The sequence below is a fragment of the Melopsittacus undulatus genome, chromosome 10 (genome assembly GCF_012275295.1).
Source record: "Melopsittacus undulatus isolate bMelUnd1 chromosome 10, bMelUnd1.mat.Z, whole genome shotgun sequence".
Lineage (NCBI taxonomy): Eukaryota > Metazoa > Chordata > Aves > Psittaciformes > Psittaculidae > Melopsittacus > Melopsittacus undulatus.
In genome coordinates, this window is record NC_047536.1 from 13882371 (window position 1) to 13907406 (window position 25036).

Genomic DNA, 25036 nt, shown 5'->3' on the forward strand with positions numbered 1-25036 from the left:
TGGAACAAAGCCCATGAGGTCCTGTGCCCTGTGCAGAGCTCTGCTCCTGCCAGGATAGAATGGTTTGGGTTGGAAGGAACCTTCATGCTCATCTAGATACAGCTGCCTGCCTGTGCCTGCCCAGCTCAAGGCAAGAAGAAGATCCCCCAGCCAACTTCACACCCTTCTCTAATATACCCCAAATGGCCAAAGGCACCAAAGCAATTTTCTCACCAACCAGCTCTTGAAGAAGATAAAGCCCATCTCAGACACCACCCATTTAATGCTCTCAAAACCAGTGTGGGTTGATAACTTTCTTGTTAAGTTTGCTTTAGGCTTTCCTAAAGGTTTTTTTTTCTTTTGCCATACACCACGTTAGCCTGAATGTGAAAAATCCTCATCTTTTACCTGCAGAGCTGAAAACACAATAGACTTATAGCACAGAAGGCAGCTCAGGGGTCCTAGACACTGCATCAATGTTCTGCATGAAAATGAGCTTAACTTGAAATTACAGCAAAGTGGTTTTCCCAGTGATTAATGAGGGAAGTGTTTGTTTTCACCTACAAAAGTATGTGTTGCATCCCCATTCCTGCTCTTACCATTTTCCTGTTCCTTCCATTTTTAAACATTTTATTTCTTCTCCCTTGTCTGACATAATTCATTGCGCAGGCAAATTATTGCATGGAACTGCCTTGTGATAACAGCAAACTGCAGAATGCATTTTTATTGTCCTTGAAACAAATTAATACATTCCAAGTAAGCACATTTCGCTTTAAACTTGCAAAAAAATTTCAGCTCCAGACTTTGGAATATATGGATTATCCTTTGCTATTTCCCTTGGTGAATATATATCATTGCTAAGCATTACTGCGCCTTCAGCCAAGGGCAGTATAAAAATGCTATTATCTTAAGCAAAGTGGGAAAAAAAGAGGCATTCAAACAAGTATGAGATGGGGTAGATTGCCTACTACTGCATACTGAGTAGTACCTTGTGAGCAGACCAATTCATTACAATAAAACAGCTCAGGTGATAAAGCACATGATGAGCACAGATGGCAATATCAAGGCCCAAAGGCATACATGGCTGCTCTAGGACCTATATACTCCAGGGGCTAGTAATAATTAATAATTAATCATTTACTTGATATGTTTTAATCTTTCCATTTATGATTCAAAAGGACTTTGCAGCATTACATGTTTCCTCTTGAAAAGCCACATTAACAAAACTTCCTTGTTTAAAACACCTCTCTGCTACTGGAAAATTACTGGGAAATGTGTCCTACTGGACCCTTACAATTGTGCTGAGGATCCAATGGCTTTTTAAACCCCTTTTCAAGGAATACAATATTCTGATTTATGCTGCTGCTTTCCAGAGTGCAAGGACAAAGGGAAATGATGCCCCACACTCAGCAGCCTCTTGATTTGCAAACTATCAATTTTCATAGTTGATTACAATTTTATGAGATTCTTTATCCTCAGCAACCCTTTTTCCTCTTGAAAGTGATAAATTGCTTTTCCTCCCTCCACTTAGTGTATGCTGAACACATTTCCCAAGCAATACAGCAATATCCATACGTAGGAGAGAACATAATCTTCCTACTGTTCTTGGCTTCTTCTGATCAAAGATACCAGCATGAAAGATGTATTTCTCATTCCTAAACTTTGTGCTGCCTTTCAGGGCATTCTTTTCTTTCAAAGACATTGAGGTCCAGCTGTGCAAATACACTGACCTGAATTTTACCACTGCTGTGACTCTTAAGATAGATGAGATCATTCCAAACCTACCACATCAAATGTCCCATGCAAGGTTGTATTTCACATGTGTGCTTTATGCTCCTTGCCTAGATGTGAGCCAGTGGTTTGGGACATTCATTTGGTGGTCTTCACTTTTTCTGCCTAACAGGATTCTCATCTTTGCCTGAGCATCTGGATCTGCCTGTGTTACTTGTGATATCCTGTACCAGCTGCTCCAAACAGAAGAACTGCCAGGGTTGTGTGGTACAGGCACAGCAGCAAGCATCCATAAGGACACTGTTTCCCTGCAGAGGACAAGGATATCCCTTGTCTTCCCACAGGATTTACTGTGATGAAGTGAATCTCATAGAGTCATGTAATGGTTTGGGTTGGGACTTTAAAGTTTATCCAGTTCCAACCCTACAATGCACCTGAAGGTACACAGCACTGTCCTGCCATTGGACCTGTTGTCCCAGCATCAGCTATTGGAGGAAGCCACAACAGAGGCAGAAAAGGAGAGGATTCAATGATATGGGCAGCCAGTCATGTCAAGAAATGCAGAACACGGCTTTACAACATCTAATGGCTCACATGGGAATATCAGATGCTGTAGGACAATGATTTCTAGACCCTGCAGTGTCTCCTAGCATTGCCTATAGTTGATAGCATAATGCATGGCAGTTTGTTGCAATATTTATTGACTACATAGCAACATCAAAAAAGCCAACATGGAAAGCGGGGATTTTTTTTTGTTCTGTTAGTAAGAAAACCACATGCAGCTGCAGCGTGTAACTTCTGTTTAAAAACAAAATAGGATCTTTCAACAAGCTAAATCTAAGTGGCAGGCACAAGGATGAAAGGGAGCAACCCCTCCCCACACTCCATCTAGTTTTCCTCTCATTCTGGCTTTAGTTTCAAAGCCTTTGGGCCTTATATTCTCAGTGATGATAAAGCCTATATTGTTGTCTGCCAACCAAACTCCATTCAGAGCTCATAACATATCACATAATATACACAGGATTAACTTGTTAGCTTGCTTTTCTTTCAACTGCCATTCATCAAACAAAGAGCACTCTGAGGAAGGAAAACCATTTTCCCAGCTGCAGCATGCACAATCTAGTTATCCACGTTGCTGAGAATTTACACTTTACTTTCTCAAAAGATGACAAATTATTCTGTAGAAACATTAAGTCAGTTTTCATTCAAATCAACCGGATGCTTTGTGCTCTCCTCCAGGTACTCGCTGTTAGTGGGGAGCATTTACACACGTCCAGAAGAACTGAGTTGCAGGCAAACCTAAACCCCACGTCCACCATAGCACTTCCTACAGTGCATAAATATCCCTTTTTACTGTTTCTTTTTGTCAGCTTCTCTCTATTAACCTGTGTGTAGCTATCTGCTCTTCCCAGCTAAAAGCTCTCCTTTGTAGATGCCTGTGCACATCTACAGAAAGAACTAAATACTACATTTCCTTTATAATATATCCTCTGGGATAAAGTTACTGGGTTTCCCTGTAAACTAAATACTTTCAAAGCAGAGTATGTCAAAATCTACCCATGGTAAGCAACAGGTTAGCCTGTCTCCTATTCTGGAGATACTGCTGGTCATATTAGCACATATAAACACAGTTTTAAAGTTGGATATGATTTTGCTACTGGAGAGGTGGATATTGCACTGGCTGGTCCCTCAATGAAATGCTAGTTGAAGCTAATGGAATATTAAACTAAATCCAACTGTCTGAGTTTGAGGTCAGAAAAAAGATAGGGTCTGCCCTCATTTTGCAACCCTGTGGAATATATCTTTAGCTGATGTACACAGCTCTTAGTGAACCAAGCAGACTACAACCAGGTAATAATCTGATACAGAGCAAGGAGTTAGCTCATTTTGGAAACACTGTGCTGTATTTATTTCAGTATCCTGGGCTCCTTCATGCAACAGAAATGATTTTCTGGAAGAAGAAATTATTGAAGCAACACTTCTGCTGACAGAAGTAGTAATTAGTCTAAGAGATGCTTTGAAACGCTGCTCTTAACTCTATGACTCTATTGACAGCTTGCTTTACTGTTAGGACTGAAGCCCAGGTAATTATACACATTCCTCCCTTGGTACCTTTCTTGTTGATTGCCAGTGTGGTTTCAGGAGTGAGCAGAGCCCGAGCGAGGCTCATGCTCATGCACACATAGCTGTGTGGCTTTTCACGTCTCTGTGTGCATGAGGTTAACGCGCAACTTCGCTTACAGGAACATTGCATGGATTGTTATATATGCCATTTACTAACCATTCACCTGAAGGATGTGGGTCTGATACAGCTCTTCATAGCCATAGGCATGACAGGTGTAATTGCCCATGTGAATGGTTGTTACCTTGGTGATGTAGAGGGAATCGTCTTCTCCAAAGTCCTGTATGGAAAGAAAGAAAAGAAAGGTGCCTCATTATAGAGGAAAAACATCACAACCACCACGTGAAGGGACACTACACACAAAACCTCTTCAGTGGTTTTGATAGCACCATGGGTTGGGAACACAGCTTGAGTTTTGAACAGCAGGTTATAAAGTCCATAAATCAACATGCAGGGAGAAAACGAACGGCAATTTAAGACTAAGGCAAAGCAACTCATCTGAGAACATGAACTTCTGTGCTGGCTGCTAACAAGGTGTTCTTTGCACACTAAAAAGGTGGCAATCTCCAGCTGTTTAATTTATGGAGGAATTTAGTATCTACCCTTTAGCCTTAGATGCATAAAGTGCTAACTTCTGGGTGGGTTAAAGTTTCCTTTATCTATGCCTGTTCTTAGAAAACACACTGTAACCTTGAGATGTGATGAGAAAGAACTAAAACTGTCACTTATCTCAGACAGTATCCTGGGCAGGAGACAAGGAAGAAGACAAAGAGCATTTTCTCAAACAAACCTGGTTTGATCTGCAGCTGCTTGACAAGTATCTTCCTTTATCCCCTTCATCTTCCTAGATCTGCTCTTGCATTACTACGATTTTTGGTTATAGATGGGAAGAATATGAGTTATTAAAAAGCAGTTTTGGCACTTGAATATGTTGTACAAGTGCCCTGCTTTGGAATTCATTTCAGATTATAGTTAACAGAACCACAGCACTGATGGGTGTATGAAGTGGCTTCTCTCATTACTCCATTGACGTTCAGTCTTCTGCAGCTCCAGAATGTTTGTACTCCCATGTGAAACCACAAGGATTTATTTTAAAAGCAATTCATGTGCTTAAAGAATGTTTTTTTTTTCTTTAATTAGCTCCCTGTGTGAAGCCTTTTAAACTAAACTTTGCAGTATTTCACTGTAGAAGTATGGGAAAATTCAACTTGGAATCAGGGCAGCATGAACCCAGTGCAAGTGTGAGTGTTGAAGAGTAGTTTTGCTCGTGAAAAAACAAGGACTTTATAATGTCATTTCCAATGTGCTGGATTTTATACAAGTTACAAAGCAGACTGAGAGGCAGCACTGAGAAATACAGAGTTTACAGGCAGGACCAACAACCTTTTCCAAAGCACAGAACTTAACATGGGAGGACACGGACATCACCACCCTGGTGGTGCTATCTGCTACCTGGAAGCATGTGCTGTCCCAGTGTATGAACATGTATGAACAATTACCTATGTACAATATACAAAAGGATGAATTAATGTATGAACAACTATGAACAATGCACACATGATCCTGGAATTCAAGATCCATAATCAAAAGCATCTGAGATATTACTGCCACTTGGGTGTCAGGCAGATTTAGCATCTACACTATGGGATAAACTGGTTATGCTACCCAGTTACAAGTATCTACTCAAAAATTCCCATTTCAAGCACTTGCCTGTTTGCTGGCCCATTACCTTTTTCCTGATGGAAAGTAAAGATGCATGAGTAACTGCAAACAGAAAACACATCAACTCTGGTCAAGTGATATTTGCATGAGAGAGAGAAAAAGCTTGCTGTGGAGGGGACCGAATAACAGAGTTTAAAAGTTAATCCCAAAGCAACTCAAATGGAGTTTAGATCAATAAAAGCAGGATGGCTACTTTTATGGAATGATTTATACGGCATTGTGGAAAAACAGGACAATAAAATCATCTGGTTTAGGTATGCTGCTTCCTTTAAGATATCTCGGAAAAATAATATGAATGCTTGCTTTGTGCTCTGTAATTGTCTTTTTATGGACGATCTGCTTTTTCCAATGCATACAAATGTATTAATATAAGACCCTTGCAAAAACAAACTGATGCAAGACTGTGGTATTATTCTCTTCCTCTCCAAACACATTTTTCTTGTGAAGTGAAGCTTATATTGGGAAAAGCATCATTTATGACTTTTAGAAACTATTTTCTGACTTCTAGCACATAAAGAAGGTTATCAAAGATGGTTTGGGTTAACACCATACCATTTATGTCAGCCACAGAAGGAATTTACTTGCCCTGTATAACTTGGGCACACATGGTAAATCCACATGAGAGTACAATGTTGTTAAGAATGACCAGTATTATATGTGGGAAGGAAAAAGTGATTATGACATGTAGGTTCAATACTGAAACTGCTGTTACTACAAAAAGAATGCTGAATTCTCCACCAAATTAATGACTTTTTCTGTGTGTTTATTGCAGCTCATGGTTTCTCCTTGTCTTTCCCTGTGGATGTAATTAGTACATTAGGATTTCACAGTTCTATTTTATATATTATGCATGCATTCTTACCCACAAGTGCTTTCTGTGTATTTTATAAGGGTGTATTTGGAAGTGCTGTAAAAACCCAAGCCCTAGAGCATTAGCAAATGATGAGTCTGACTCTTTAATAGCCTCTAACTCTCTGTGTCACACTCACCCCAGGCAGGAGTCCTGCAGCGCAACAGAAGCCCTGGTATTCCAGCCATTTCCCACAGCCCTCCAACACTGCACTGCCTGGGGGAGCTCCTAGGAGCTGCTGGAGTGTATCACTGTAGTAACTGTAAGTTAACACTGACAGCGTGCTCAGCAGCTGGCTTGGTTTGCTGGGAAGTGGTCCTCAATGGTGTCTAACACCATCACGCTGCACACAGTTTGATCAAGCTGAGAAGGAGCTGCGGGTCAATAAGGGCTTCCTGCCTCTCAAAAAAGTCTATCAGCCAAATGGAAGCTATTTGCACAATGTTTTTAGAGGCTCAGGTTCTGAGCTCCATCCCTCCACCCCCCTAAACATACATATATAAGCCTGCTGGGAGAAATCACAGGGGTGGGCAGAGGGAATAGGAACAATTCACGCTGGGAAAAGGCAGAGGAAGCATTTCATGTGCTTTGATTTTTCTGGATGGCTTTTGCTTGCAAAGCAAGGTTTCTATCTCGCCACAAGCCTGAAAGCAGTCAAAGGGAACCAGAAGCATCTATAAAACTGATGGAATATCGTTCTTTCTCTCCCTAAAACCCTCTCACGTTTAAAGCAGAGTAATCTGAGAGCTGTCCAGGCATCTCAGCTAGTCCTGCACAACCCCTGGAGCTGGGGCTGCCCTACTCCTGCCCCAACAGTGAACTGGAGAAACATTCTTATGTATCATCCCAGACAAAGGATAGGCAACCAGGAGAAAGGCAAATAAGTCACTTCTGAGACTCTCCTCATTTACCACCGAAGGTGAATTTCCTTGTGAAGAAGTGATGAAGACACAGGCAGAAACTATTCTAACCCTGCAAACTGATGAGCTTTGCATCAAAGCAGCCAGATAAGGACAGAGTGTTCATCACCTCCATTTTATGAAATTCATTATAAGATAACGTTACATGTTCTGGGGTAAAGAAATAAAATGATTCAGCAAGCTATGCTTATAATTTCTCCTAATTGATAAGGTCGATCAGTGGCAGATGATAAATCGACTTCTCCAGTGGTTTGTCTCTTGGTTTCTCTCCCTTGTTTGAATCAAAAGCTCCCTTGTCCTTCATGAGCTGCCTTTATGTCTTGTAGTTACCCTTCAAATAAAGCACTGATTAAGTGACCTCAGAATGTGTTTAAACTTCCCCTGATGAAAACCTTGCCCCACGCTGCATTTTAAATTGATAACAACCCAGTAAGCTGAAAAATAATAACAAGAAAAAGCTGCTTCTGCACACAGTCAATTTCAGACAGAAAAGCAGATCCCAGCAAATGGATAGGTGGGTTTTCTTGTCTTGTGTTTCCTTTCCATCACTACTGATTACCCAAAGCATCGATCTCTCCAAACAGAAGGTTCTTCATATTTATTTATCCCATCCCTCCTTTCTAATGCATTCCCTGGTCATGCAATCTGCCGCAGCTCACGGACCCCGCGCTTCCAAATGTGTAAAACATTGCATATTGCTTGTACATCTCGTTTCACATTCTGTCTCAAGTGCAATCCAATATGTGATTGGAATGGCACAAATCTCCTGCCCTGACACCCAGAAAGGCAGCCAGCAGAGAGGGAGCCCACATTAACCCAGGGCTGATGGAGGGTGCAAGGCATCAACTGCCTTTTTTTGCCTCTTTCATATGCTTTTGCATGGAGTTTTTTTAACATGTCTTCAGGTTGCTCCAACACAGAACAGAAACATATTTAAAATCCTTCACATTTTTGGCACAGATTCTTGTTTTCCAGGAAGTCTGAGGAAGAATTAACATAAGGTACATTCAAATTATTTTGTAGGATAACTTCCAGTTACTTGAGGAAAAAAAATACTTGCCTTGCAGCTATAAATAGGAAGAAGGAACAGAAAAACAAGCCCTAGTGACGCGAAACCAGACCATCTCCCCATCTCCCCAGCTATCAGCAAACACTGGCACAAATCACACTGCAGAAGAGCATGTGCCATTGCCCAGCACATGAGATTTTAAACCTGATTTAAACCACTTCAGCTAGATACTGAATGCTCCTACAGAGGCTGGCGATAAGGGCCTGTAGGGACAGGACAAGGGGAATGGCTTTAACCTGCCAGAGGGGAGACTGAGATGAGCTCTTAGGCAGAAGCTCTTCCCTGGGAGGGTGCTGAGGCGCTGGCACAGGGTGTCCAGAGAAGCTGTAGCTGCCCCATCCCTGGCAGTGTTCAAGGCCAGGTTGGACACAGGGGCTTGGAGCAAGCTGCTCCCGTGGAAGGTGATGGAGATGGATGAGCTTTAAGGTCCCTTCCAACCCAAACCATTTTATGACTCTATGAATAATTCACTTCATTTCTAAATCCTTCCCTTTCAGCCCTTCCCATCAAGCCCAAGGAAGCTGGGAGCCTGGCAGTGCCCACTGACAAAACCAGTCCCAGCACTGGGCCTGGCTGGTGTCGCTGGTTTTCCTTTAGACAAAATGAAACACTATAATGATTTCAGAGTAACCAGCCCAGCAATGAAGCTGTATTAACCAGCTGATGTTAAAGCAGCTAGCCTGATCCTCAGAGCCCCAGAAATCTCTCTCTGATAATGTTTACAGGGTTTTAAAACAAAATGTACCCAAGCGTTTAATGAGATTATTATGATGCAAAAACTACAGCAATGGCTATCGCTTTGCGAATGATTTCTCCTCACTAATCAAATGTCTCTTTTTTTTTTACAACAGACTCATGAGTGTTTAATATAAAAACAATAAAAAAATAAAATAAATTAGTCATGGGCTCTTAAATCACTTTCTTGGCTGCTTTTAATAATTCATTTCCAGAGACAAGCTGGAAACTTCTGCTTCATTAATGTTATTTGTTCTTGGGTGTACACATGCTATCAGTTCAGTAATTTACACGGAGGAGAATTCCGCCTTAAGCAACTGCCAGGAAACTCTTGCAAACGCAGCCTGATGGGCTGTTCATTTATCTTCCCTTGCTTTTCTGCTCAAAAAATTTAGCGCTACAGAAGACTGCTGGTGAGATGAAGAAGTTTTGGGCTTAAAAACACATGGAAATGTACTTTTTAGAGATGTGTGCAATGATAACATAGATATAAATGGATGACTTTTATATCCCGAGAAACTCAAGAGACAATACAACAAGGAAAACCGATGGTAGGTTTTCTGCCTGGAGCCACCGAGAGGGAGGAATTGGTACACCAGGGATTTAGTGACATGTTTCTATTAATTGTATCTACAAGACATTTCAGAGAAATGCAAAGACCACGGAACATGGAAATACCAATCTTGGAAGGAAATTCTATTCATAAACTCCACCTTTCTCGCTGCAATACAGAGAGAGAGAAGCAGCGTTCACGGATTTTGGTCTCTCATGCAATTATCAGTTACACCAGTCAGCGCAGGTACAGAAGAGTACAAGTCATTTCAGAGTCCTAATTCATCTCATTCCCAGTTGCATTCTTTTAAGTGTCTTAGTCTAGCTGCTTTAACACTTAACTGCAGATGGGCTGACTCCTTTCTTCTTGCTCCTATTTAGAAGATTCACACTGCATCCATAGTCCTGCTTTTCTGCTCTAACACTCAGACCAAGTACTGCAATTCATCTCCGGGAAAGCTGCATCTGACATCCCAGGTTTCTCAAGACATTCCCAAGGCATGAGCCCTGTGTGCCTCTCAAAAATGCAAGTGACACAAAACCACCCAGAGCAACATCTTCGTCCACAAATATGAGCTTTTGAGGAAGGAGAAGCTTTCTACTCCACCATCTACTTAGGACCAGGAGATTTGTTTTCTTACAGCAATATTCCCCTTGTTGTTTGTGAATGCTTTCACCGTGCTTCCGAAGGAGTAACTTTTGTTTATGTTTTTAATACATTTACATTTGTTTCTCTGGAGATAACATCAAATCATGTAAAAAATCTCCTATAAATACTGTATAAATACCTCTGACTCCACAAGGACTTTACTGCATTCTCAACTTGAGAAATGCTTTCATAACCACGTATTTGGGAAAACATGTTTCTCGTTCCTCAGGGGCAAACATGGAACGTGTGTTATTGGGAAAGATGACACATTTTAACCACTTCCCCATTTGGAGTCAGAAATTAATTTGTAGCTAGCACAATTTTACCGGTTCCAACTACATTATAGTTATTTTCTGCATGAGAAAAGTTGATGTGGATTTTTTTAACTACAGCTGCAAAGGGACTTCTAATGGATAAATAATACGCATGGATAATTTATGGCTAAATAATATTTTGATGCTAAAAGCAATCTTAAATATTTGCAAGAAAAACTATTTAATTACATGTACCATTCAGATGGCTCCTCTGCAATAGCTACGTGACAACTCATTAACAGAGCTCTTCACAGACAGGATAGGACAAATTATGACTGGGTTGCTTGTGAAAGCCTCTGCTTAAGAAAGCAATAAAAAAGTATTAATTTTTTGTTGCCAATCAAGATAGCACATAAAAATGATTTAAGGAACACACTTAAACAACCAGGCTTTATCATCACCTTCAACCCTGCAGTTCTGCCCAAATCTAAGATTACCTAGGCTTTTGTTGACTGTCACTTCCAGTTTTAATGTGGAGCACAGACAACCTTCTCCTATCCCACCGGTCATGAAAACAAAGCCGCAAAACATTTGTCAGTGGTGCCTCTCCTGTGCTGCTGGAAGGATTCTGTTGTATTTTTTTCCAGAGATGAGCTTTTGTTTTCATCTCATTTCTTGAATTAGCATTTAGAAGAGAAGGAGTCTAATTGAAATATAATACCAGGATTTTTCCAAGTGCGTGCATATCCTGGAGGTTTGTATGTGATTACCATTGTGCCAGGAGCAGGGGGGATTTTCCTGAAGTTAAAAAGGTACAATTAATCTCCTGTTGCACTTCCAATTAGCCAAATTGCTTACCTGATTGTGAAAAGTAGGAATGCAACTGAGTTTCTGCTTGACTAAAAGAAAACTGAAGTAATTAATTAACTGACTTCAAGTACATTAAGAAGCACAGTGCCTTCACTTTCCTGCTGTCAGCTCCTTTAAATAGATTATTATTTCATGTGAGTTTGTGTACCCATGGAAGGCTGAAGCTTTGAACTGTCTGCTGCCACCTACCTTGGCGCAAGCTGTCGAGCATCCACGGGTGCATGCATTTTTCACATTACAAACCTCAAAGAGAACACTGATGCCACTTTCAAGCTACATCAACTATCGACTCCCAAATACAAGTGTGCTCATGTTGCAGATGAACATAGCTCATGCTGAAGTCCTTTCCAACTCTAACCATTCTATGATTCTATGTTCCATGAGCACAGGACATAAAACTTGTGATTACAAAGACTGGATTTACCAGTTGAAGGAGCATCTCTTCATCCCTGCTATGAAGTGCTTCAGATATACAGGTGCCCACCCTCAATAGCCAAAGATGGGACAGATCCAAGCTGAAGAGTCCTACAGCTTGCACACAGTAGAAGAGAGAAAATAAAATATGCTAATCCCCAAATTGTGTCACCTCAAGTAGCCAGTCCAGAATACAGACAGCAGTTATATATACAGAATATAAAAACCTTTATAATTTCATTAAAGCTGAAAAAGACGTGGAGGTGTTTATTAGATTAGAAAGATCTGATGCTTGCTTGTTGAGGTGTTATGACCTCTATCACCTTGTCATGTGAAACATTAAAACTGAGGCATAAATCCTGTTTTTCCTCCCTGTAAGAATCTCAGTGCTCCTTTGATATAGCGTCCCAGTGATACACCAGTTCAAACAGATCAAAAAAGGATTTTTTTTCCCCTGCTCTATTGCCTGGCACTGTCCTAGGGGGTGTTGAATCATTCAGGAACCAGGCAGTTTATGTGCAAAGACATAACCCTTCCTCTTAACATTTAATAACCAACGAGAAAGAGAACTACTTGCAAGTAAACTATAAATCCACTTGGGCCAGCCCTAAACTAGGGAGGAACTGGCATTTCAGCATGAAAACATACTCAAAATTCTATTTCAGATAGTAGGAGTTGCAAAATAAGCCTCAGAGCCACGTGCTATCTATCTATCTATCTATCTAGGAAGTATTTCTACTCCAATTCTTGGACTGTCATTTTGTTTTCAGTTCACACATGGATTTATATCTTTTAAGATGAATGTGATCATAACCAAAATTTCATGAAAGTAAGATAAATCAGAGAATTTTCATTATTCTTGGCCAAAAAAATTCTAAGACCACTCTTGAGCCTCCAGAGTGTGTGGCAATGAGAACAACAGTCCCTCCTTCTAACCCCAGCTCAGTCATGAGCCCAACAAAATGACCCTGAAGCCACTGTGTCTCCTACCTATCTAGTGAATATCACTGCCAAAAGCAAATCACAGAATCATAGAATAGTTAGAGTTGGAAAGGACCTTAAAGATTATCCAGTTCCAACCCCCCTGCCATGGGCAGGGACACCTCACACTAAACCATATCATCCAAGGCTTCATCCAACCTGGCCTTGAATATTGCCAGGGATGGAGCATTCACAACCTCCCTGGGCAACCCATTCCAGTGCCTCAGCACCCTCACAGTAAAGAATTTCTTCCTTATATCCAACCCAAAATTCTGCTGTTTAAGTTTCAACCCGTTACCCCTTGTCCTATCACTACAGTCCCTAATGAACAGTCCCTCACCAGCATCCCTGTAGCCCCCTTCAGATACTGGAAGGCTGCTCTGAGGTCTCCACGCAGCCTTCTCTTCTCCAGGCTGAACAGCCCCAACTTTCTCAGCCTGTCTTCATATGGGAGGTGCTGCCATCCCTGATCATCCTCATGGCCTCCTCTGGACTTGTTCCAACAGTTTCATGTCCTTTTTATGTTGAGGACACCAGAACTGCACACAGTACTTGGGGCTCTGATCTTGCAAAGCTGCTGAATTTGCTCACTACAGATTAAAGTAAGCACATTGGCAGGATGTGTAATCTTTAATAACTTTATCTGTCTCAAGGAATAGATCTGTTCCAAGGAATACTTAAACAAAGTTTTATGGGCAGGTCAATGTCTGCATGGCTCCCTCTGCCATGCTCTGACTATAGCAGGGAGTACCTGACTTGGTGCATGGCAGCCTGACAGTTTTTTATGTTTTTTTAGTGCCAGTTACCCAAAGGTCATTTTCTAACCCTGGCATTGACTGATATCTATAAGAAATCTGGTCAGAGACCCCAGCTTTAGGCTGGCTGTACAATCCTGCATGTTCTTATGAGGTTCCTGTATAATTTTGTGCCAATCCTGCACTGGTTCCATCTTGCATTTCAATGTCATGTTCCAAACGGAGACCAGGATTGCATTGTGAAAGGGTAATACTTGCTTTGATGAGAAGAGTGTTTAGATGGTATAATTACTGAGTTTGGGCACACAATAATCACCTACACATAGAGTACATCATTCTCCTGTTAGAGTCAACAAATAAAGCACCAAGTTGCAGCATATATTTCTGTCCTGTGCACTGTAATTTTCATATATTAATGCAGAAGAATAAACCAAAGGTTTTTCACATTTCAGCAATCCTGGATACACAACAATTTAGGGAGCTACTGTATTGACTGCAACAACTGAACTGAGTGGCTATCAAATTAACACGAGCTGAACAAAAATATAAATCAACTCTTGCTGTAGCGTAATTAAAATAAAACCTGATTTACTGTGTACTGTAATGCAAAGAGAAATGAAATACAGACCCTATTTTTTGTACACTACTTCCCACTCGCTCCGTAATTAAACATTATTAAATAAATGAGCAAGTTTATATCATTATTCAGGTCCTGCCTTTACTACCAACTACGACTCACACACACATCAGACCAGCAGTGTGAATTAAACCAGATTCATCTTCCTTCCTGTGAGGGCATTGCCAGATCCTGCTGAATAACCTATATTCTAAACTGCCCATCAGAAATAGTAACCAAGGATTAAGAGATGAGAATTGCCTGAAAGGCAAATGAAACAGGAGGAACAGAGATAAAAACATCAATTGATTTAGGCAGGGGAGAGATTTCACTGCCAATGATAAATGTATTGTTGTTCATGCTTGTGGTGGACCTGTTTCTTTGCACTAGGAAAGAGATCTCTCAGGAGTTAATGGTCTGTGGAGCTGCTTTCCCCTGGATTTCCAAGGCTGCTGCCTGTGGACCACAGGTTGCACTAAACTGAATAAACAAGATGCTATTTAAGTGCTGGGTTATTGCAGTGCTAAGTTTTAATTCCATAATAACATACTCCAAGTACTCCTGCTCTCAAGCTGCATATGTGCTGTTTTGTTTTTATTCCTCAGACATCTTCATGTAAAAACAAAATATCACACCAGCTTCCAGTTTACCATAATAATAACAAGATAAAACTTGTGCCCTTAAAACTATCATCTGTTAAACAAAGTCTTATTCAACGCCCTAAAAAGAAAATGACAAGAGCAATTCAGGACTTACATTTATGTCCTCTAAGTCGAGGAAGTTGAGGATGACTCCGTTGCGCTTCCAGATGATGGGAGGCCGCAGCGCCCCACGGATGCTGCATGTCAGAACGGTGCTCAGGCCAACGGTGATGGTGGTAACGCTGATCTTCTGGTCCTCTGGCAGGCTCAGCTGGACCACCTCTGCAAAAGACAGCAAAGCAGTGTAATACCAAACACTAAAAGGGGAAGCTGTTCCCCTTTTCCCTCCTCTGCTTTCCATCTCATTCCAGGAATAGCTTTGAAGGATTTTGGCAAGGACATGGGTTATCTATGCTATAAAATCCCCCTAAACAATAAAGCCAAGAAAGAGACACAGAAATTGAATCTGCAACAATCAGACTTGCTGCATCATCTTCCTGAGTCATCCAGTGGTAGTTGTGGCATCAGGGCACTAAGACAGGTCCTCTGCTGCAAGTTACATTTACAAAGCAGTCAGCAACAGGACAAGCAAATGCTCTCCTTCTTGAGACCATCTGTGTTTCTCTAGACAACTCCTGCCAACAGCCTTTGAAAGGGGACAAGAATGAGTCAGGTTCTGCCCTTGAAGCATTAAGGTAACACTGTTGTTACTGAAAGGCAAACAAGGCCAGTTTTAAATTGCCCAAATATTTGAAGTCACAAAGCATGAAAACTTTACCAAATGCAGCTGCATATGGCACCTGAGATACAGATGTTGTTTAACAAGGAGAAGCTTTCTTGTATTTTAGTTAAATAATACAAACTTGTGTTATTTGGACTTACATGTATCAGACTAAAGAAATACCTGAGACACGCAGGCTTCACTAAAAACCAAACTAACATCTCCCAATCCACACCATGTTGCATCATTTCCTTCTGGCCAATGCTCACAGGATGTGTCTGCACATTTTGCCATGTCTGGCCATGCAAATAGGGAAGGCATTTGATACCAGAACTAACTGAAAAATTGCTTTAAGATATCTTGAGTAGCAAATCCATCAAATCTGGGCACTAAAATATTGTCTATATTGGTAGGATTGGTAAGCCTTGGAAGGGTTCCACTCTGGTCTAGCCACTGAGTATGAACACAAGGTGCAAAACTTGCTTGTGCAACAGCACCCGATCAGCTTGGCATTCCTGCTTCTTCCACCTAAGCAATAAGTTAATTGAATGTGCTACAAATTATATTTACCACTGTAGATCCAAGGCTGACTGAAGGCTGCTAAGATCAATACAGCATTGCATGTCACATCTGCCAGCAGAGCCATTCTCCAACTTAATATTCCCAGTGCTATTTCAGAAAGAGTACAAGCTGCTTTGAAGAGATGGTAGCTCCAGTTTTGATCTATGGTTGATCAAAAAGAGCAATGTCTGACCAACTTGCTGCTATTATTTGGGCGGCAGTAGCTCCCATACGTGAGAAGAGGGCCAACACAGTCAGACCATTAAGCAGTTCCTGCACTAAAATCCTTAAAATCCAAATGGGAACATAGAGAAAGATTTGGAAGGGAAGGAGAACCTCACTCACTCAAGGTCACTAAGCAGGCTAGAAGCAAAACCAGGAATAGATAAAACAACATTAAATCACATCACCCTCAGGTACCTACTGGAGGAGATCCAACACGTGGCAACTCAGGCTGATGGCCCAAAGGAGCAGTGATGTCCCATCCCATCACCCTCATCCAGCTGCCTGAAGCACATAAACAGCACGTAGGAGCCAATAACGTCATTATTTTCAGCATAAAAGAGGGCTCCTTTCTATGAATAAAATATTTGGAGTGCACTTGACAGGACAAAGAACAGATAATTACGATAATTTGTAGTATGGAGTAGGACTAATAAGGACATCTTTTCTCGAGGAGAAATGAAATAGAGGGTCATTTATTTCCAAGACAATTGTTTTTTCATCTTACTGCTGTTTTCCTTAATTCCCTCTGCTGATTCTCGCACTGCTTTGAGTTCCCTGGCTCACGCTGGGCTCCCTCTTCAGCATCATTTGTGTAGTGTTTTGTTGCAGTAGAATTGAAGGCTCCCTGCCCATCTTCCAAATGACAGCTAAAAGAGGCTTTGGTTTTATGTTTTAGAAACACAGTAATGAAAAATACATTAACTTCCAATTAAGAAGACACCTTGCATTGCTGCCATTCTTGGATAGAACTGTATGAGGCCAGGAGATGACTTTTTCTGTTAAAGCATGTAATTAGCACAGACCACTTCAACAATACAAACACACTCCTTTTCTTGAGTATTTCTATGGAGTACATTTGAGGGCATTTTAATAACATCTAAAAGCCTTTCTACTAATACAAGATTATATTGTGTGACTTTAGTCATTGCTTTATTGTTGCCAATAGAAAAGATTTCCTTTTACAACTAGGTGCACTGTGGAGGAAGCAGATTCCCTACGAGGATGAGAGGAGCTTTTAAAAACTCAGAATCCTGTACTTAAGTTATAGAGCACAGACACACTGATGCTAGTTGGATTATGTCTACATATTATTCAAGTCACCATAATGATTTTGTGTAGAGCCTCTAGATTGAGTATTGAACACTGCTCTTTTTAGTTTTAAAAATCCTTTACGAGATAAAAGGATTTTTACCATGCATATAAAACTGTTCAGAATAAATGGGTATTATTCAGAGTGTGCCTGCTTGCAGAACACAGGCTGGAATGGAATCTGGTCCTAAAAATCAAGTACTTTTATGTTCATTTGGAAATTCTGCAGGATGACGCAGGCACAACAGCTTCCATATTCAGTAGATTCAACCAGTATCACTCCCAGAGTTGAAGCTGATCATATTTATAAGTCATGTCAAACCTGGCACTCTTCTCTGGGGTTACACTTGAAACAACTCTCCTTAGTTTATTCCAGCTGGAAATAAAGAAAGGTTCCTGCCAATTACTCTGCCTTCAGAGAGAGACGCTATCATCAGATAATGGGATGCTGTCATTTTGACTCAGCTTTTAATAGTTCAAGACAGTAGTAAAGCCTTAGTAATAATCACTTTTAAGAAGGAATGGGTATAACCATGTCTCTGTATCAGAGGTCCAGGAGTTATCTTTCATCAGGAGGTCAGTAAGAGGTGGCCAGCATGTGCAAACCCCCCTTTGGTGACAGCAGCACCTCAGTGCCTGAAAACTGTGGCTTCAGAAACTGGGCAACACCATCCTCAAACCCAGTTCTCCCATTCAGGAAGGTTAGGGATCACTCCCCATCTGCCAGGGGTCAGTGGAAGCATCTCTTTGTCCTGTCTCTCACACCTTTCCCCTCTGCTATTACATTCAGCCTGGGATAAATTGTGAAGCACTGCACACCTTTGGTAACCCACGAGTAGCCACTCTGATATTCTAACATTGAATTTCTTGCCGTACCAGATGAGAACATGAAGCCTTACTAATTCCTCGTTAAAAATGCCATGATATTGTCAAACATTTCCCTTGGCCCTTTCTCTGCCCCAGTCTGATTTCCTAGGGTGCTAGGCTGGAGTTGCTCTGCGCCTTTACAAGCTGTGCATACTAATGTGAGCAGGTATTACTTGTTGTGCTGTTTTATCATGGGAATCTTTTTTTTGCTGTCAGTTGCAGCCCGCCAAAAGCAATCATAATTTCACAATGAAGACATGTATAATTGAGGTCATTATTGGGAGCAACCCAGAATGAGCATCTATGGAGGGAAACTCATTGATTTAGCACTGCGTGGCGATAATTTACATAGTAAATGTTGGTTGCCTGCCTGCCTTTGCTCATGCTATACGACATACAGAAACAGATTTCACACTTTAAAAAGTGCTTAGTATCATTAATTAGACCTTTTTCCTTAAATCTGAAGAAAATACACTTTCTAATACATTTTTGTCACCTTTAATCATTGTTACATTTATTCACGGATATCTTGCCTTGCTTAAACAGAATATGGAACAGCCAACTCTATTGCTTAGATTCTGCCTAGAGGACAAAGCAGTGTTTTCTTAATCCTATGACTTACTCTCATTGGGGAGACAATGAAACACAATGCAGCCTTGTTTGAAGCAATGGGAGGACGACTTTCAAAGAAAGCCTCAAGCACGGATTCTTGCCTGTAAATAACTGTTCCTGAGCAAAGAGACCTTTATTTGTGAGCCGAAGCATGGGTAACGCAGCCCTAGATCCATCCTGTTTCTCCAGCAATGCTTTGAATCAGGATTGATTTAATGGGGTGAAAACTTCAGCCTCCACCCAATTCCCCAAGTCCTACAGCTGTGTTTATGCACTGTGGTGCATTGGTCAAATCTGTTTATTGCCTTGTGGCCCAATATTGCAGCACGGAAGTCGATGTAATTTAAGCATTTGTTTCAACAGATACTCTAGCTGATTATGTTCTCAGGTAAGGTTGTAACTCAGCCAGGAAAATCAAAACCATTCGTGATCAGAGGGATATACCTATTACAACTATTTTTTTCCCTGATAATTTTGATGAGATGTACTTGGCTTTGTATAGAGAGGGGAGAACAGTTTTAGACCCTCTTAAATCTGAGCTGACCACAGCTGACTGATTTTAAAATGACCATGTTGTATGTAAGATGTATTTATAAACATGCAACTGAACATGAAATCTGGCCAGACAACGAAAGACTCCAGTGATACCTTTTGAGAGACCCTGGGATTAGATGTGGTTATCCATTTTATCATTCTCAGTGGATCTGAATCTGCAAAGCACTGTATAATATGCTTATAAATTACCTATATTAGCATGTGATTTAGTTTCTATTCTACTCCATAGACCAAATAAATGAATTAATAAAAACCTTAGCACGCAAATGGTACTGGGTTTGCATGCCCTTGCAAACCTGTCACGCTGGCTGGTTTTAGGACCACCTCCAGAAGAAATGTTGCTATGCCATCATGTTTTGTTAGTTATTAAGGTTCAACAAGTCATTCTTACCTAGATGTATTTGCTGTCTTCTCACTTTCCCAGAGTCAGGAGAAAGGACTATCCATCACCCATCCCAAAAGAAAACTCCATTTTCTGAACACCAACTTTGTGTTACAGGAAAGCCAGTCGTGCTATTGAAATGTTTACACTATTAATGAATGACATTAGAGCTGTTAATGAACATGATTAAAGTTGTTCACAATTAATTAACCCAGAGAATTCCTATGGCTCCCGCATCACTGCAGAGCAGGTGATCAAGATGAGGCTTCTGGCTTTATAACCTGTGACAAACACCACTAAGAGCTGGCTCTGCCTCTGGGCACCCTCGGTGTGACCCACTGCTGCCCAGGGAGTCTCCACGGGACATTCCAGGAGGTTTGTTTCCCTCAAAAAGAGAGCATTCCTCTAAGGCTTGCAAGCTTAATTAAAGGGAATAATCAAATGCTTTCTAAAGCTAGGTTGAAATGTTCATATCTCAGCTTTATTTTGTAACTGCAAATAATTTAAGTTCTAAAGGTAATTTATAAATCCTCAGGACCTTGGGCATGCTACTTCAGGAAGCATTTTATTGTAAATTCTCTACTAAATTAGTAATGCTCTTTTCTAAGCCTTAAAAAGGCACAGTCCTCTTTCTAGCAGCATGAAAGGATTTAGTACCTCAAGCCCTCTCCTGTCATTACTCTTGAAGGCCACAGGCTATGACTCCCTGAGGGAGGTCCCAACCTTGCTCTTGAAGCTAAAACCTGTCCTGTCATGGAATTCAGAATAAATGTGTGCACATCATCAGTGATATCCAGCTCTGGCGTGGTGCTAAAGGACAAGACCCCATCACTCATCCCTGTCAAGTTCTTCTGGTTGTTGTGACCATGACTTTTAGATTAAATGCAAGACAAAAGCAGCTATTGGGATGATTAAACAGTACAATGCCTGTTACTTCTCTTCAGCAGCTGTGTCCATGACAGATTGTCATTCACATATCATAGAACAGTTTGGGTTGGAAGAGACATTCAAAGATCATCTATTCCAACACCCTGCCATGCACAGAGGCATCTATCTCCAGGTTAAGACCAGGTTGCACAAAGCAGTTTATTATTTAGAGAATAAGAATATGTAGAATAAAACAAATCTTAACTTGAATTGAAGCTTTAAACTCCTCATGTTGACTACAGAGAATCTTTAGGTGAGTAACTACAATAGAGCCACCTGCACTGGAAACATCTACATGTGGAGAGGCAAAATCTGTTCAAACAGCTGCTTAGATATTTATCTCAATTATACACAAATTCCATCAAAAAATCATACACGTTCATGAAAGCAGCCCAGCTTTCCCATACGGATTTGTATCACGCATGTTCACCTAGCTAATAAATCTGCTAAGAATCATTTACATTGACTTGTAACCAAACACAGCTTCTTTATATACTGTATTCTAAAGAACGGTGTTTTCCTAAAGAAAACAAGAAACACGCTTTCCATCATAAAATCTCACCACTGCCCTCCTGTTACTAATCAGAAGGAGAAGATTTAGTTTGTGCAGAAAGAGATAATTCATTCATTCTTGAAAGTACATGAATATAAATAGAAGTTGTTCAGTGTTTAATTATCTAATCTCCTGAGGGTGGTGATGGAGTCATTATGTAAATAGGCAGAAGTAGTCTATTTTAGAGAACAATTTCCATAAATGCATTTGTTTTTCTTTCAGATTCCCATTTCCCACAGACTGAGAGCAATGTTGACGTGATGAATTTTTGATCAAATACTCCCATGTTGTGTCAACAGGGTCCTGCCTAGATTGTAACAGACACACCTTTCCCCCACTCACCTTATAGAAGAGCAACAGGCTCTCAGACTAATTCTGCTAGTCACAGCAAGTCAAACATGGGACTGCAAAGATTTGTCTCTTTTTCCTAAGGAAAGTTAGGCACAGTGTCCTCCTCTGCCTCTCTCTGAATAATGATGGCAGCATTAAAATCTGCCACTGAACACAGGATAAAAAAGAACATTATGATCTCTGGGACGGATGTGAGAGTGATCTCTGTGTTTCGCACTCTCTGCCCTACTGGAACTGAAAGCCAGAAGTAGCATCAGTTGTTTCACTGCCACAAAAGCAACATTTACCCCTGATAAAAGGTTTATTTCAGCATTTCTAGGAGTCTGTTTTTTTCCTAGTCCTTCAGAAATTCTTTAGCTTTGAAATGGAGAGCTCTTTAGCATGAGCACTTCTTCCAAAGCATTAAAGAACAGCCACCATCTATATTTAAACTACAGTTTTTCAGGGAACCAAAAAAATCATTTGAAGCCACTAAACTTTTTTTTTTTTGTAACTTCTTTAAGTTACAGCAGCTGAACTGATTTATACCTGATTTAAGGCAGAAAAAGATAGCTTCTGGTGGAGGATGTGACAGGCCAAGTTTCTCCCTGGAGTGAATTTTTATGGATGCGCTATAAACCCCTAGGGTTTATCATGGAAATACTGTCAGACCATTAAGTTCAGCATGACTTGTGGGAACTGCTGTAATGTGTATGTAAATTACTTTGAAAATAGAGACAAGTCAGGCCATGGGGTATTTGGGGTTCAGGAAGCATTCACATATAGTTTAAAACTACTGAGACATCAAAAATGGCTCCACTGAACCGCTCCAATCTCTCCCTCTCCATTCATTTCACCTGAGTTGTTGGCCAGCATTATGCAATGAATGTGATACACTGAAAAATGGATGAAGCAGGAAACAAGGAACTTAGAAAAAAAGCCCCACACTGCTGCTAAACATCAGATTCGGGGTTTGTAAAAAAGACCCCAAGCATTTAAAATCACGCATATTTAGTTCCTTCATATCCCCACATTTACTGCGCTCATAAACAACCCAAGCAGCGATAGCATACCTTTCAAGTTGTAAATAAGCATTAGTAATACCTTTCATGGAGCTTTCATTGCTCTTTCTATGGATGACTGCAAATTTAACCGTGGTGATTATAAGGATCTTGCATCTTTTCTGACTGCAGCCATACTCAGGATACTCAATAAATGCATAGACTCTGCTTCCCTGTGCTCACACCATCCTAAATCAGAACATGCGCTACTTCATCCTTCACCTTCCAGTCCAGCCATTGCCCATTTGGGTTTTGCCCCATTAAAGCCAGAGGCTTTTGGGTGATTTTCCTTACAAATAGCTTCCCAGTCCCAGGCCAGCAGTATAAGAACAGAACACATTTCATTTGTAAATTATAGATACATAAACAGGGGAAAAACCAACACAATACAAAGTGAGTGCCTATAAGGCATAGCCAGATATTTATGTCATGCACCCCTGGCTGGATGTGGGACTTCCATAATATAATTCAGAAATGCTGCCTGCAAAACAGGATTATGGCCATAAAGACTCCAGCTGTGGCATGGCTCAGCTGAATGTGCATCTTGAGGATGCATTTCTCCTCATCCCAATGCTGCTGCTGGTCCTGCCTTGGAGGCTGAGGCTTTGGATCAGTTTAATGCACGTTGCAATGATATATAGAGCTGGAATTGGCATAAACAATGCAAATTTGGCTGGGGACACACACATACACACTGTGCAAGGTTACAGTAAGGTTGCTCTGCGGCAATGTTTATCCAGACTGCATCTTGTACTGTAAAAATACATCAGTTGATAAAAACTTCTGCATCAGCACTCTCATCCACATCCTTCCCCTATTCAAACCCACCTGAACTGAAGTTTAGGAGAAAGAAATGTGCAGGGGAACAGCAGTGATTGGCAAGAAACAGGTAATTACATAACATTTCTTTCTGGAGAGGAGGGTGAAGGGAAAGCAGAGAGCAAAGAACAGTACCTAACTAAAACCCCCTGGTCTCCGCTATCAGCACATCTATTGTTGTGGACAGGTTTTCTCTTCATTCAACCTTTCCAGGCTCAATCCCCTGCAGTTAAGAGCCTTTTAACAAAGCACAGAAAGGGCTGGATAATCCATCAGTGTTCCCTCATGCCTGGCAGGCAGCTGGGGCTTTTTAACATAATTGGGAGTCAGGGAATTGCAGGATGGACAAGAGGTTTGGAAAGGACCAGCAGGGATGGGGTAAGTACAGGTTTCACGCGGCCACCAACAGGGCTTCTTTGGTAGAGATGGAACCTCTGCAGAGAGCTCCAGAGATGGGGAAAGTGGTGGCAATGGTAGGAGAAGCAGATACAAGTCTATGCCCAGAAAGACCCCTGGGTCTGCCTCAGTTTCCCCCATGGGAAAGACCACTCCAGGCCATTCTAGGGATAACACGCTTGAAGACTGCTCAGCAACCATGGCAATAGGGGCCACACAAATACACACAAGCGTGTTGTGTCTGTGGATTTCCCATAAAAGCCCCTCAGAGGTTCACAAATAAAACCCACGTAGAAAACTGAAATTTAATTACACAAAAATACTCTGAAGCAGAGATTTGTGGCTACTGCTGTGAGAAACTTAAATTCCAGTAATACAAGAATGATAAATGCTGCATCCTTGAAAGCAACAGGAAAACAAATCATCCGGACTATCATATTAAAAAGCACATTGAAAAGCAAGATATGCTGGCAAAATCAAATGTGGCCAGTCATACTTTGTGTACCAGCTGACATGAGCTTCTTGAGACTTTTAAATCTGCAGAGCAAAATGATTTATAGAAGCTGTTCTTTATCATTCAGGCTTATAAGTCTTATGTCACATAAGACTCCCTGGCATTAGGAGAACATTCAAATTGCAAAGGGAAGGAACTGTGGGAAAGGAGAGCGGAGACAGCCTGCATCACTTGGGTCACACTTCTCCTGCATTCCATCAGCACACACTATTCCTGCACTGAGCAGACAGGGCTTATTTAGAGAGCTGCTATTCAACATTTTGTTTTTCTTATCTTATATCCTCAACCTTATTTTTCAACTATTCAAATGCAGCTCTCAAGGCAGAAATGATTCATTTCTCCCTGGATTTGTCTGTAACACCCTTCACTGTTAAATCCACTTCAGAAATGCTTGTGAGCACCTTTGACATGTTTGCTTTAAGCGAGTTGTGCAGCCTTAGAGAGGGATTATTTGGCACAAAGTGCTTTTTAGCCCTTCTGCCTCATTTCTGCTCAGCTCCAGCACCCTTCCAGCTCCCACCTGGCCGAGACTTCCAGTCCCTGATGAGCTTCAGTAACCCCACG

General features: G+C 41.1%; 1 protein-coding gene across 1 annotated transcript in view; it reads right to left on the minus strand.

The window, feature by feature from the left end:
- Window positions 1–25036, minus strand: part of FSTL4 (follistatin like 4) — a 199296-nt gene that overhangs the window by 22827 nt on the left and 151433 nt on the right. Inside the window, exons 6-7 of the mRNA XM_034067179.1 lie at window positions 14976–15142; window positions 3992–4112 (exon numbers count right to left, since the gene is read on the minus strand). Coding sequence (XP_033923070.1) covers window positions 3992–4112; window positions 14976–15142 — 288 coding nt within the window. The remainder of the gene's footprint in view (window positions 1–3991; window positions 4113–14975; window positions 15143–25036) is intronic.